This window comes from Garra rufa, chromosome 13 (assembly GCF_049309525.1).
Source record: "Garra rufa chromosome 13, GarRuf1.0, whole genome shotgun sequence".
NCBI lineage: Eukaryota > Metazoa > Chordata > Actinopteri > Cypriniformes > Cyprinidae > Garra > Garra rufa.
The window spans coordinates 5863942-5879077 of record NC_133373.1 but is presented as its reverse complement, the minus strand read 5'-3'; the positions used below and the strand labels follow the sequence as shown (position 1 = coordinate 5879077).

The following is a 15136-nucleotide window of genomic DNA, read 5'->3' as shown; positions in this document are numbered from 1 at the left end:
TGTCCATACAGATGGAAAATTCTAACCAGTCTCATAAGAATCACAAACTCTCTTACTGATTTGTTCTTCAAGAAGTTCAAAGCAGTCTCGATGTTGCCTCTCTGCTGAAACACACCATGACCCCGCTCACGCTTCTACAGACAAACAAATACACTCCACCATTGTATGCAGCATTTTTAAACATTTTGTGATTCAGTATGAATAAATACTCAAATAAATACTGGTATGACAGTGATATTTAGCACTCACCATGCATTGGCCACTCATCACCTCCAGCAGGTCAAGCAGTCGAGTCCCATCTCGAAGATCTAAGAACAGATCCTGGACAACAGTCGGATGGCTCCTCTGAAAACACACATTATTATTTTATCTGAAAGAGTTAAAGGTGATCACACGGCAATGCATAGAGCATTCCTGAGCAAGCTCTGGTGGCAGAAGCACAGACAAACTGAAATAAAGCATGGATTTAAAAAAAAAAAAAGAAGAAGAAAAAAAAACATTTGAATATATTAAAAATACAAAATACAGCTAACTAACACAATAAAACAAAAACATAAAAAAACAACTTTTGAACATTTAAAAAGTTATCTGTCCTTACACATAAACTCTTCAAATATTTTGTCTAAAGTATTAACAAATAGTGAAATAAATGAAGCGTGGATTAAAACATAAAATGTAGAAGAAAAACCCAATCGAATATATTAATAGAATTATTAATATTAACACTAAAGTCTTCTGTAATCTACTACAAAAATATGGCCTGTAAATTATCAACATGAGAAAAATATTGCTAAAAATTTAAATAAATAAATAAAATGTACACAATATATCAATAACAATTGATACTTTTTGATACTCAACAAAAAATGTAAACAAAGTATGAATAAATAATGAAACAAAAGCAACAAAAAAGTAATAAATGAAAAGTAGAAAAAAATATTTAAACATTAATATAAATGTATTAACAATAACCCTAAAGCCTACTCAATAATCTACTACATGCCATACATCATTAATTTATACATTTTGTTCATAAAAAAAACTTTTTAAAAGACTCTAAAATATAGTGTCTAAATTAAAAAAACTTTTCTATTATAAAAATATAATATAACAAAAACAAAAAAAGTATAAACAAGTTTAAATATATTAATATAATTGATTAATATTAACCCTAAAGCCTACTGTATCATATTTGATCCAAAAAAAGTTTCTGCTTAAGTTTTTTTTAAGCTCTGCATTTTTCTACATGAGCCATACAAGTTAATGACTTCTTTTTTTAATATCTATTTTTTGTTTTAATGTTAAATAATCTGTTCCTTTTGTAAAAATTGAACAAAAAAAGAAACAAATTGGAATATATTATTATAATTTATTAATATTAACCCTAAAGCATACTGTATCATATTCAATCCAAAAATTACCTCTAAATAAAGCCATAAAAAAGTATGTATAACTTTTTAAAGATAAACTTTTCCATATATATATATGTGTGTGTGTGTGTGTGTGTGTGTGTGTGTGTGTGTGTGTGTATATATATATATATATATATATATATATATATATATATATATTAAATTGTATAAGTTGTTTAAAAAATACATATACATATATATATATATAATTTTTTTTTAAACAACTTAATTTTTTTTATGCATCTTTTATTTATATACAACTTTATTGCAAATGGTGGGCATTTGAATCAGAATTAATTTAGCATGACTGTTCTTTTTATATTACATGTCTTTATTATTTATAAATGACCTTTGGAATATTTACTGCAGTTTATTTTTGCAGTAGAACAATGTGACACTCTCAAAATGTAAAAAAAAAAAAAAAAGTGTTGATATTTTGAGATTTAAACAGTAATTGATGCATCAAAGAGTTAATCTGATGTACAATGCTGCACCACTCTAGCTATACAGCACATATACACTGGAGCTCTACACAGGTTATCACTTGCAGGAGGTTTAAGAGCGCTTGGGTTTAAAACGAGGCCAAGTGGCAGCGGATGAGCTAAATGGCTCAAGTTACAGTCTGCTGAAGCGCACCGCTGCCGGGCGGAGAACTATAAATAAATCAAGCGCCTTGCCATATGCAATGCTCAAAGACAAACAGAGCAGAATAGAATAGACCTTCCTTGCTGACCAGTGAGTCAGCGATTCAGCTACAGTACGGCCTCAGTTAACACTTTCACACTACATAGTCAGTCATTAGAGTTAGTTACGAGTTGTTCTTGGGTTTACCTTTGAGAGCTGTGCATTGATCCAGTTTGTGAATGTCCTCTTCTGAATCTGCTCCTGTTCCACTGTTAAAAAAAGAATATTACATCAGACAGGATTTACTCCAGGTTCAAACTCACAGTTAAATGTGAATGTGTAGGAAACAGTATGAGCAAACTGGCACAACTAGAATACATCCATGCAAAAGTATGTACACGTCTTGCCAGAGAACAGCTTTGGGGCTTTCTGGTTTATAGTACATCAAAAACACAGCATGTCTTCATACATAACTATTTATAAGCAGAGAACATTGCATGACCACTGGAAACCTGGCTCGACTTACCGATCTCTGAGCCACCAACGGCCTCCACCTCAAACAAGGCTTTGAGAGACACCATATTCCTTTGTTTCTCTATTAAATTTTCTTATTTAGTGTTTCCCTGAATGGCAATGCAAACAAACGCTCAGGCCACTTAAAGAGCATCTTGTCCCATCACAGTTGTATTTCATTTAAACTTCTTCCCATGCTATAAAAAAAGTACAGTAGACTGGGCTTTTCCCTCAGACGTTCATTTTCATGGGACAAGATCAAACTGGTTGAGTCAGGAATTCATTTTGATACGAGTGACGGCTCGTAAGACACAAACGCACTTAACTGCTGTATTTTGATGAAGCCCTTAATGACATACAGCAATATGAATTTAGTTTTATTTTATTTTTCTTTATTTTGTTGAATTTAAGTTTTTGTTAAATTTACTTTTTGCTTCACTTTATGTTTGGTTAATTAAATGTAGTTAAATTAAAATAAAAATAAAATAAAATTCACTTAAAATAAGGAAAAAATAATTTTAAAAATAAAACAAAAGTTAAAAAAAGTAAGTTTAAAGATTTTAAATCATTAAAAAAAAAAACAAAGAAAACATATATGCAAATATATAAATTAAATTAACCAAAAATAATAGTAAAATAAAGTGAACCAAAATAAAACTAAAACCTTAAATTCACCAAAATAAAGAAAAATAATATAAAATAAAATAAGGGAGACTAAAATAAGACAAAATATTTTTTTTAATTAAATTTACCAAAAATAAGGAAAAATAAAATCAGGAAAAAAATAAATAAAGTAAACAAAATAAAATAAACTGAAAGTTTTAGGATTTTAAATAATTTAAAACAAATCAATATTTATTCAAATCCAAATATATAACAAAAATAAATTAAAATTCACCAAAAAATAAGAAAAAAAATAAGGAAAATAAATAAATAAATTAAACAAACAAAAGTAAAAAATAAATAAATAAATAAAGTTTCAGGATTTTAAATATTTTAAAACTAATAAATATGTAGTCATATATGCAATTATATAAATTAAATAATACCAACCAAAAATTACGTAAAATACAGTGAACCAAAAATAAAAATTAACAAAAACAAAACAAAAAAATTCCTAGAATGTTTTGGTTGGGGTTATTATTGTTATCTACATTAAAACCATGGAAAAAAAAAATCAAAAATAAAAATAATAAATATAAATATGATAAAATATTAAACAAATAAATACATATATACATACACACAACGAAAACACAGATACTAAATTACAAACTCATTAAATCATGCAAATTAATACAACAAAAATAAGTGTAAAATAAAATTTAATTAAAAAATATGAATAAATATAAATTAACACTGATGTTACTGAATGTGCTCTTGAATGTTCTAGCTTCACAGATTGAGAAAGAATGGCCTTTGTATATGAAATCAAAAAGAATATACATTCCAACACAGAACACTGTTACAAAAAACTAACAAAAGTAACAAGTGCTAATGTTTCTCCAGATGACAGAAGTGTTATCACCGCACAAAAGACAAACATGTGACATCACGCAAACACCACTTCAGACAAGCCGTCTCTCTTTAAGACCGGCCTGTCGTCATAGCAAACATTCAGCTGCCTGGCAACCGTACACCAGCGAGCAAAGACTGTCTGAACTGAGTCCATCTCTCTCTCTCTCTCACACACACACACACACACACACACACACACACACACACACACACACACACACACACACACACACACACACACACACACACACACACACACACACACACACACACACACACACACACACACACACACACACACACACACACACACACACACACACACGTCCAGGTTCAAAGGTCTTCAAGGGGACTTTGGCTTTTTAAAACAGTCAGTTAATGAAATCCAGAGGTGTTTAGGCAGGACTAATTGTTGGATGGTGCAGAAATGACACTTTAGCTATAAAGTTAGTGTGTACCCAAAATCATGTTTATTCAGGATGGTGATGAACAGGTTCTAGAAAAAGGAAAACGAGTTACTTGTGCGATAAATGTCTAGTACACACTCCCAAAACATGTTTTGTTTGAAAACTCGGTGAGTCAACAGTTTACGATTGCCACACGCCGTCTTGAATCCGCCCTAAACCTCCACAAGAGGAGACGATTGGGAAAGAGACCGTAGTAGAGCAAATAAAGTGGCAAACAGTCTGTCTCAGGTGCTGATAAGCACTTTTTTTTTGCAAAAGATTCTTTAATCAACAGACGCAGGAGAATCCTTTCAGCAAATGACTCCTCATTCACATCTTTACAATTTAAGTCATTGCTTTTTTTTTTTTTTTTTTTGCACATAATCAGCCCCACATTTTATCCACCAGGAAATAAAGATCATTTAATCTATTCAGTCTAATTTCATAATAAACCCTTATAAGCACCATGGCTGTTCATGGACATTTTTGGCCAAGAACAGTAGGATGGTAACTTGTTCACCATCACAAGAGTAAAAGCCCTATACTTCTTTAAGTTGAAACATTAAGAATATATTAAAGTTTATACTGTGTTTTAGATGTTTTAATGTCTCATCCTATGTCTGACTGAGTTTATTTCATATTGTGTTATATAGGTTTTATTTAATGATATTTTAAAATAATTAAATTCCCTTTGGAAGTCCAAATTTTTGTTCAGATTGCAAATCTAAAAAACACTTTGGTTAAGGAAACCAATTGTAAGTAGAGCTGTCACTAAAGAAATATTCCTAAAACTAAGAAAAATTGAATAAAATATGGACAAAAAAAAATAAAAATGAAAAATACAATTAAATAAAAAAACTGAAAGTTTTAGGATTTTAAATAATTTAATTTAAATATTTGCATATATGACTTAAACTAACCCAAAAATGTATAAATAAATAAATACAGTGAACCAAAAATAAGGAAAAATAAAGTAAGGAAACTTAAAAAAAAAAAAAAAAAAAAAGTGACAAATAAAATACAAATTTAAAGAAAAAAAAAATCCCAAAAAACTTTTGGATTTTAAACGATTTAAAACAAAACTATTTAGTCAAATATGCAAATATAATGTATTAATTCAATTAACCAAAAATAAGGTGAAATAAAGTGAGCTAAAAATAAAATAAACAAAAATATAATTAAATTGAACAAACATAAGGAAAAATAAAATTAAAAAGTAAAATAAAAACAAAGTTTTATGATTTTAAATTATTCAAAACAAAAATATTTAGTCATAGGCACACATACAAATTAAATTAACCAAAAATAAAGTAATATACAGTGAACCAAAAATAAAATTACATTTACCAAAAATAAGGAAAAATAAAATAAAGTAAAATAATGGGGAAAAACAGCAAGTTAAGATTTTAAGTAGTTTGAAACAAAGAAATATTTAGTCACAAATGCAAAAACATAAATTAAATTAAACTAACTAAAAATAGCGATAATAAAGTGAACCAAAAATGTAATTAATAAAAATTAAATTAACCAAAAATAAGGAAAAATAAAATAAGGAAACACAAAATAGGGAAAAATAAGAGGTTCAAAAAACTGTAAGTTTTAGGATTTTAATTGATTTAAAAGTAAAATATTTAGTCATATATGCACATACACGATATAAATTAAGTTAACCAAAAAAATAAATAAACCGAAAAATAAAATAAAATAAGGAATAAAATAAAAGGTAAAATAAAAAACTTTTATTATTTTAAATCATTTAAAACATAAATATTTAGTCATATGCAAATATACAAATAAAATTTACCACAAATAAAGTAAAATACAGTGAACCAAAAATGAAATTAAATGTACCAAAAAAAAGGAAAAATAAAAGGAAAAAATGTTTTTGGAATTAAAATGCTTTAAAACAAAAACATTTAGTCATAAATGCAAATATGTAAATTAACCAAAAATAAATTAAATACAGTGAACCAAAAATACAATTAACAAAAACTAAATATAATTTACCAAAAAATAAGGAAAAACTAAATAAGGAATTTTTTTTTTTTTTTTTGGAATTTTAAATCAAATCCATATAATCATCAAAACATATAAACTCAGAGCCATGTATTCCCCGTGTTTGCACAGTTTTATAAATAATTTACCTTACAAATCAAATTGCCAAATGACCATAAAGCTTTTAAGAAGTGAAGACTGACCTTGTAAGAGTAAATGTACATCATCAATGTCCAGTGGTACAACCCCCTCGTCCTCCTCAGGAGCACCGGTTTCTCCCCCTGACGCCATTACTGCGGTTTTGACACTCTCACACCCTCATTCCCACTAAAATGCCGAAAAAAATACAATAACAGTGCTATTGTTATCATAAACACAGCACACTTTCAAACTTTATTACATCTCATTGTTTATCAGTAAGCACAACATTTGAGATTTTCACATTTTGTGTTCTTGGAGACACTCTGAGACAAATTTGCATTGAGACTGCAATAAAAACAATTTCACATGACCGATTCGGTGTCAGTTAGCAAAACAGTTCGATGTGGCACAGAGGTTGAGCCTTTTGTTTAACCCTCTGGGCCTCTTCAGTCATTTTAGAAAAAAACTAATTCTAGTAGAAAAAAAATTGTTTATTATTTTTTTTATAAATATTGCATAGTATGATAAAAACTCCTCAAAATTCTAAATAATAATCACAAAATAATATTGAACAAAACTGTATTTCATTGATTTTCCTGAAGATTAACCCTCTCCGGTCATTAAAAAAAAAAAAAAAAAAAAAAACTAATTCTAGTAGAAAAAAAATTGCTCATTAAATTCTTTTTTATTATTTTTTATTTTATTATTATTAACCCTCTGGGCCTCTGTTGTCATTTTCAACCGAAAAATTGTATGTTTTTAAATTTAAATAATAATTTAATAATTAAACACAAAAAATAGTAATTCTAGTAGAAAAAAAATGTTCATTAAAATTTTATAAATATTGCATAGTAACAGAAAAACTAAAACTAAAAAATAAAAATGTATTTTATTGATTTTCCTGAAGAAAACAAACGTTTTTGACCGCGAAGGAGCCAAGTGTGACTCCTAAACAAAGAGGCCCAGATAATACATAGATTATAAACATCTGAGGCCTCGAATACTACATTGCTGTGAAAGTGCTCTGTTAACAGACTCTTAATTACATAAATAATTCTGATGGTACTGTGAATTAGTTTGAGAGAGAAAGGGCTTGTGAACAGATAAACAACGTCAGCAAAGTGCCAGTGTGAAGAAGGAAAGCAAAGGAGGAAGTGTCCTGGGGATATTAGGCTAATCATATTCCAAACCCACACAATGCCAATAAAGTCTGATAAATGAATACAGAGCAGTAAGTTACTGGGTGAATTAGAACAAAGGAAGGGAAGTACATCATTAATGCAGATATACACACAGACAGCCTGAGGGCTTATGACTTGATCTAATCATTATCATTGCTGAAATGCTACACCGACTAATGTATATTCAGAAGGGCTTATTAGCTTAATACACTATATGCAAACGGTATTTTAATTGTGATTAGATTTTAATTGTTATTTTTAAGTGTGACCGATGCATACTGTACGACTATAATAATTATTATTTTTGTTCATATTTATATTACACATATATATATATATATATATATATATATATATATATATATATATAACAATTTTGTTGATCACAATATTAATAAATAATTTTAAGCATGATTAGATTTTAGTTGTACTTTAAAATTACCATTACATGCTGTACGAATAATAACAACAACAATTATTATTATTATTATTATTATTATTATTATTATTGCTAATATATATTTATTTTAAATGTTAAATATATAATGTTAAATATATTTAACATTATATTTAGAAATTTTTTTTGTGATTTGAGTTTTATAGTTATTTTAATTGTGACCATTACATGCTGTAGAAATAATAACAACAACAATTATTATTATTATTATTATTATTATTATTATTATTATATTTAACATTTTTGTTGGTCACAATATTAATACATCATTTTTACAGTGATTAAATTTTTTACAGTTATTTTAATTGTGATTCAACTATTAATAATAATAATAATAATAATAATAATAATAATAATAAAATACCTAAATATAAAAATATATTTTATTGTTAATATAATGTTAATGAAATATATAAATATAAATATATTATTATTATTATTATTATTATATTTAGGATTTTTTTTGGTCACAATAATAATTATGACTAGATATTTATTATTTTAATTGTATACCATTATATACTGTACTTATAATAATAATACATATTATACTATATATTTTGCTATTCTAATTGTGACCATTACATACGGTACAACTATTCTTAATAATAATAATAATAATAATAATAATAATAATAATAATAAATATTGTTGTTAATATTATATATAACATTTAGGTTTTTTGTTGATCACAATAATAATATTTTAATTGTGACCATTTCATGCTGTACAAATAATAATAATAATAAATGACAACAATATTGTTATTATTATTGCTAATATTATATATAACAGTTTATATATTTATATTTTGTCACTTAAATAATTAATCATTAATATTGACCGTGATTAGATTTTAACTGTGATCATAACATACTGTACAACTAATAATAATAATAATAAAATAATAGTTATCATTATTAATTTTATATATAACATATTTAGAAATTAAAATGCAAATATAATAATTAACATTGTTGTTGTTACTAACAATAATCAATATTATTAAAATATTGACAACAATAATTAAAATTAAAGAGTTGTTATTATTGACAATAATTATCACAGACTTATATACATTACATGATATATTACATTTCTATTTAACATCTAGTATTGTTCTCAAAACCAACAACTGTAATAAAATGTGATATCAAGATTTTTATAACATAAAATGTTTTTTATGGTTATAAAGTAAGAACAAAAAGGTATGCAAACAACATTTCAAAAAAAAAAAAAAGATGCCTTACCTGTATTGTTTCCTGTTAAACGAACAGTTTTGTAAAGCTATTCTGTGTTTTTACAGACCCACCAGGTACGCACGACAGATTAAGTAGAAAAGAGTAAATATCTATTTAAAATATCTTCTAAAAAGTGTTAACAGGTCTCTGTTCTTGCACATATACTACATGCTGAAATCAACATAAACGCAAAGTAACTCTGAATGGGTGAAAGCATAACAAGTAATGGCACCATCAAGGACTCTCCTGAACACTCATGACCTTGTTATTAAATGTGAAAATTACTAAAGAGTCATTAGAGGGCATTGCTATAATAACTCCGGATTCTTCCAGAATATAGTCACTCATTTAGCACACGACACACATATGTACAGCACACATACACACACACACCTGTTGTATCTGGGTGAGATTCAGATTCTCCATTTAAAACAACTAAAGAGCTGTGAAAACACCAGCCTCACTTGCTGCTGCCAATATTGACATCAAAAGGGCAAATACAGCACTGGGAATGTCCAGACATACAGTCCAGGTACTTTTTTCCACATACGTGCACAGATTGACTGGCAAAGGAGTAAGAGAAAAGGCGAGATAGACGGAGAGACTGGCGTGGAATCTGATGCTATTAATAGATTAGTTAGACTGATGACATGCAAAATGCATTCAGTGTCAGCTGCGTAAACTTCACCCTCATTTACCATAATTCCCTTAAACAAGCATTTGAGACTAATACTACACTTGCATTGTTTCTGTAATCCAAACTACATACCTGATAACTGACAAGATTAATCAAAGCGCAAGTGATTCTGTGGTGCACAATTTAAAAAAAATAAACGGTTTCACTCCAAATTAAAAGAAATTATACACACACACACACACACATACATATCTGGGTCGTTTTATGTAAAAAACTGTATGTATGCAAACTGTATAATATCCACATTTAAAACCATCCTAGTTTTTTGTCCTCTCCCCAAATGTTTCACTACCGAAACACGGTATAATTTAATTAGAAATATAAATTGATATTATATTGACCTAAAATAAGATTTTGCATAAACTACACTAAATATGTTTTGTTGCATTTTGAATTCATTTTTTGTAAAAGGCAAGAAGTTGATCACAGTGATTTAGGGATTCATTAGTTTGAACTTACATTGAATCAAATATAATATCTTTGTTGCTAATTCAGTATACTTTATTTTTGACAAAACAAGCTATGTTTCAGTCATGACTGCGCATTTTCGATAGTGACAGTAATGTTTTGGTAGCGACCACATCACATTACAGAATTTAAACCCACATACTAAAACATACTAAAACACTAAAAATTAGCATGACTGTAATAAAATTGTTTATTTCCCCCGAATTAAGGATTATGGTTCCCTTCTGTTACTGCGGAAACAATGATGGACGTGACTGTTACAGTAGTGACATTTTTATGGGATAACACCCTAAAAACAAAAAAACAAAGATGTCAAAAGGCATTATCCCATTAAAATATTGTCACTAACGACACAGTCACGATCAAAACATTTGGAAGTGTTTCGGTAGTGACAATTTTTTAATGGGATAATGCCTTTTGATGTCTTTGTTTTTGGTTTTTAGGGTGTTATCCCATAAAAATGTCACTACTGTAACAGTCACGACTGAAAAAAGAAAACAAAACAAAGACGTCACTACTGAAACACTACCAAATGCTTTGATTGTGACTGTTATGGTAGTGACAATTTGATGGGATAACATGCAAAAAAAACAAAGATGCAACTACCGAAATACTTCCAAACGTTTAATTTGTGACTATTTCGGTAGTGACAATTTTATGGCATAATTCCCAAAAAAACAAAGATGTTTTGGTTGTGACCTTTTCAGTAGTGCCTATTTTATGAGAGAATGCCCAAAAAACAAGGGATAACACCCAATATAATATATACAAATATACTAAAATTGTCACTTTTGACAATATTTAGTCTGGTATATATTAATAAAAAAAAAACCAAATACATATACACACACAAAAATGTGTTCTAAAACAGCTTTTAAATTTTTGTGGAAAATCTAATTTCTTGTTTTGTTTGTCTGTTTGTTTTAAATATCACCTAGAAATGTTCTTGACAGGCTTTCACCAACTAAAAGTTCTTAGGTTCAGTCAAACAAAGGTCATCTACATGCTATGATGTTAATTCCACAAATGACCTCTACATGAGTGACATTACAGTACAGCTGTATTGGGGTCTCATAAAGCGCAGTGTCATGAGATGACACACACGTCCTCATTCTCACCGTTCCACTTCAAGTGAAACCGTATCAGATGACACTGCCGTGGTGTTATTATTATTGCAAGGACACAGTTACCAATGTGACACTCATTCAACAGTGGCTTTAGTTTCACACAACTAAACAAACGCGTTATTGGGTCATCCTGCAAAAACAGAAATCAGAAAATATATTTAAAGTCCAATTTAGCAGATGCTTTATTTTTGTGCTATACACAGCCTGTCTTTTGCACCCTACAAACACATCTAGCAGGCTACATAACGATAATGATAGAGCCCCAAAACATCTAACTAATTAGTGGAAGAGCAAGACCAGACAAAGCCTAATACTGAAAAGAGCTGTTAGGTGCGGTGTGATACAGGTATGGGTGGGGATGCCATTGATAATAACTTAGAATCATATTACTTAAACACAAGAACAGTGCTGTTTAACATTAATGCACGTGCAAAAATAAAAAGATATAGAACATGGGTGGGTGACCAAACCTAGTGTGTTCATCTTACACCTGAGCTGATAATTTGCACAGGAGAAATTAGAAAAACAAACTCTTAAACTTCCTGTATGTCACTTTTCTTGTTTAAATTGCCAAACACTCAATATTACAGTGTCACAACTTAATTTAGCTACAAATAGCTGCATAAATTTAGTGTGAAATATATGAACATAAGATCAAAGAAACATAAACATTAAAGCTAGTCTAGAAACTGATAACAATCTGTATGCTTCAGGCTGCTATACAGTTCAAATACTTTCGATTAACCTTATACGGTTTAATTAACTTTCACCGTCTCGCAAAATGCAAGTCAGCTCTTGCAGTTTACAGCAAATAAAAAATCAATCTTTAAAATCAATACAAAGATGTGCAAACGTAATGAACTGATGCTGTGGATACATTTAATACCATGTCAATTCATGGCTTCATCAGTTTAACACAGAAAGTTTACAAACTCACAAAGAATGAACGCGGTTTGCTCTCTCAGGTTGATGACAATTCTTCTCAATTATTTCCCAAACTGCACTTTTGAAAGCATTGCAAGTGAAAACGAGCAGTGGCAGTGCACGCGGCGTCGCGGCAATGATTTGTTTGAAGTGTTTTAACTCCGCCTTCAATCTGCTTGAACTTGAAGAAGAACACACCTTGCTGAGCTCCGGAATGTTCGAATCGTTTGAAAGAATCGGTTCGCTCGAACGGTTCGTTTCAATGAATTGATTCAAAAGGAAGATTTGTTTGACTCATCAGTAATGAGTGTGTAACATTTCCTGTGTTCTGTTTGTGTGTTTGTGTTCTTAAATGTTAGCTATGTTTTTTTTTTCTGCAGTTTTTTATGTGTGTTGTTTGTTCATGTCATGTTATAATTTAAGTGCGAAATGGTTATAATGAATCGTTTTTAAGGAACCGGTTCAAGAGGGTCGTTCATTCGCGACAGTGAGGGGTGTGATCTATTTTTGAAATATCACTACGAGCGCTTTTATTATTTGTGACCCTGGACCACAAAACTAGTCTTAAGTAACACGAGTTTATTTGTAGCAATAGTCAACATTGTATGGGTCAAAATGATCGATTTTTCTTTTAAGGCAAAAAACATTAGGATTAGGTAAAGATCACGTTCCATGAAGATATTTTGTACCTATTCTACCGTAAATATATCAAAACGTAATTTATGTTTAGTAATATGCACTTTAAAGGTGATTTTCTCAACATTTTGATTTTTTTGCAACCTCAGATTCCAGATTTTCAAATAGTTGTATCTCGGCCAAACCACACATCAATGGAAAGCATATTTATTCAGCTTTCAGATTTCGCAAATCATTTAAGACATGACCTTTATGACTGGTTTTGTGGTCCAGGGTAGCATTAGTGTATCTGAGAATTGACAACAGGCGGCGGTTTTTATTAATCACTGATTAAATGCAGTTCATTGCCTATTATTGTGTGTGCCGAATATATTTCAAAAAGTTGTTGACTAAGCAACTTAATCTTCAATTTTTGAAGTTGGTTTGACAAATTAAGAACTAAAGGTGACACTTTGCACTTTCTGTGTGGATGCACTGCCCCCTGCTGTTGGGATATAAAACAGCTGATGCTTATGACCAGTAGTGTTTTGATTCAGTTCAACCGACCCAGAAATAGTAGTCTTACAGGGACTACTGTTATTATAAACATATCATCTTATCAGGGATCTCAAACAGCATCCAACTCTACTACACCATCTTTGCGTAACTAATTTTCTCATTGGCTAGAAATGTGGGCCGCTCCTCTGACATTAGTGTTTTCTCACGTTTTATTGGCGGTAAACAATGGGAACAATGTCACTGAACCAAATGAAACTCGCATATTTAGCTGATTATTGCTGCTGAAAATGGTAAATTATTGTCATGTTTTGGCCTGTACTAATTGGTCGGAACAGGAAAAACATTTTGAATACTACAGACTGCCAAAAGTTAGAACAGATCAAAGAGAAGAGTGCAAAAAACGGAAGAATAAAGCGTTTGTGGTTGGCCAAAATGAACGAGGATTTCAGGGCAAGATTCTTGACAACATTTGTGTTTGTTCTTGTTCTGGTCAGGTAGGTGAAAAATTAGGCTAATATCTTAATTCATTCTGCCCGTACATATCTTTACCAACTATTAACTTGAGTTTGTCAAAGTATTGCCCCTTTCCTGCTTCCGAAGTGCTTCTCTGTATGATTTAACAGCTTCCACACGTTTTTCCCATGGTTTAGACAGCATTAGCAGAACAACGTCTTCAGTAGTACATTAACCATGCAATCCACGCTGTTGTTTACATCCGAGTATCGCCGATTTGGCCGTGGATCCAGGCATCTGACCTAATCGTGATGTAAGTGCAAACCCTCTATAATTGGTGTGGTCTCTATTTCACTGATATCTGACATATTTCCTGGTAGATATCATAATTGATGCAGCCATCTTTCTCACTTCACATTCCAAACTAACAGGCCAAGATTCATTTTAACAAATAATGTCAATTACTTTTGGTTGCAAAGTACAAGTCTACTGTTGAACCTGTACACTTTAAAATAAACAGATTTTATAAAAAATATTAGCACTGGTGCAATGTGTTGGTTTTTCTCATCTTCTCCTGTGCTTGCAGACCGCATCCGCCATCTCTGGTGATCCTGAGTCTGTCAATTCTGTCTACAGCCATGGCAAGAGCTTCTGCTGTTGTAATGGATTGTGAATCTTCAGGTACAGGAACATCTGTAGCAGCCATAAAAGGATTCTCTGGGATCGTGGCATGGTGCCTTTGGTTGCTGGCACATGAACCTCTGCATCCATGACCGTAACATCTACACGTTTAATAATTAAAAGA

The 15136-nt window shown here is 30.0% G+C and overlaps 1 protein-coding gene across 1 annotated transcript in view; it reads right to left on the bottom strand.

Moving 5' to 3' along the window:
- The window catches only part of syne2a (spectrin repeat containing, nuclear envelope 2a), a 136430-nt gene extending 129631 nt beyond the window's left edge, over positions 1-6799 (bottom strand). Inside the window, exons 1-4 of the mRNA XM_073816637.1 lie at positions 6712-6799; positions 2244-2305; positions 250-345; positions 57-134 (exon numbers count right to left, since the gene is read on the bottom strand). Of these exons, the coding sequence (XP_073672738.1) occupies positions 57-134; positions 250-345; positions 2244-2305; positions 6712-6799 (324 nt within the window). The remainder of the gene's footprint in view (positions 1-56; positions 135-249; positions 346-2243; positions 2306-6711) is intronic.
- Between the last annotated feature and the right edge of the window lie 8337 nt (positions 6800-15136).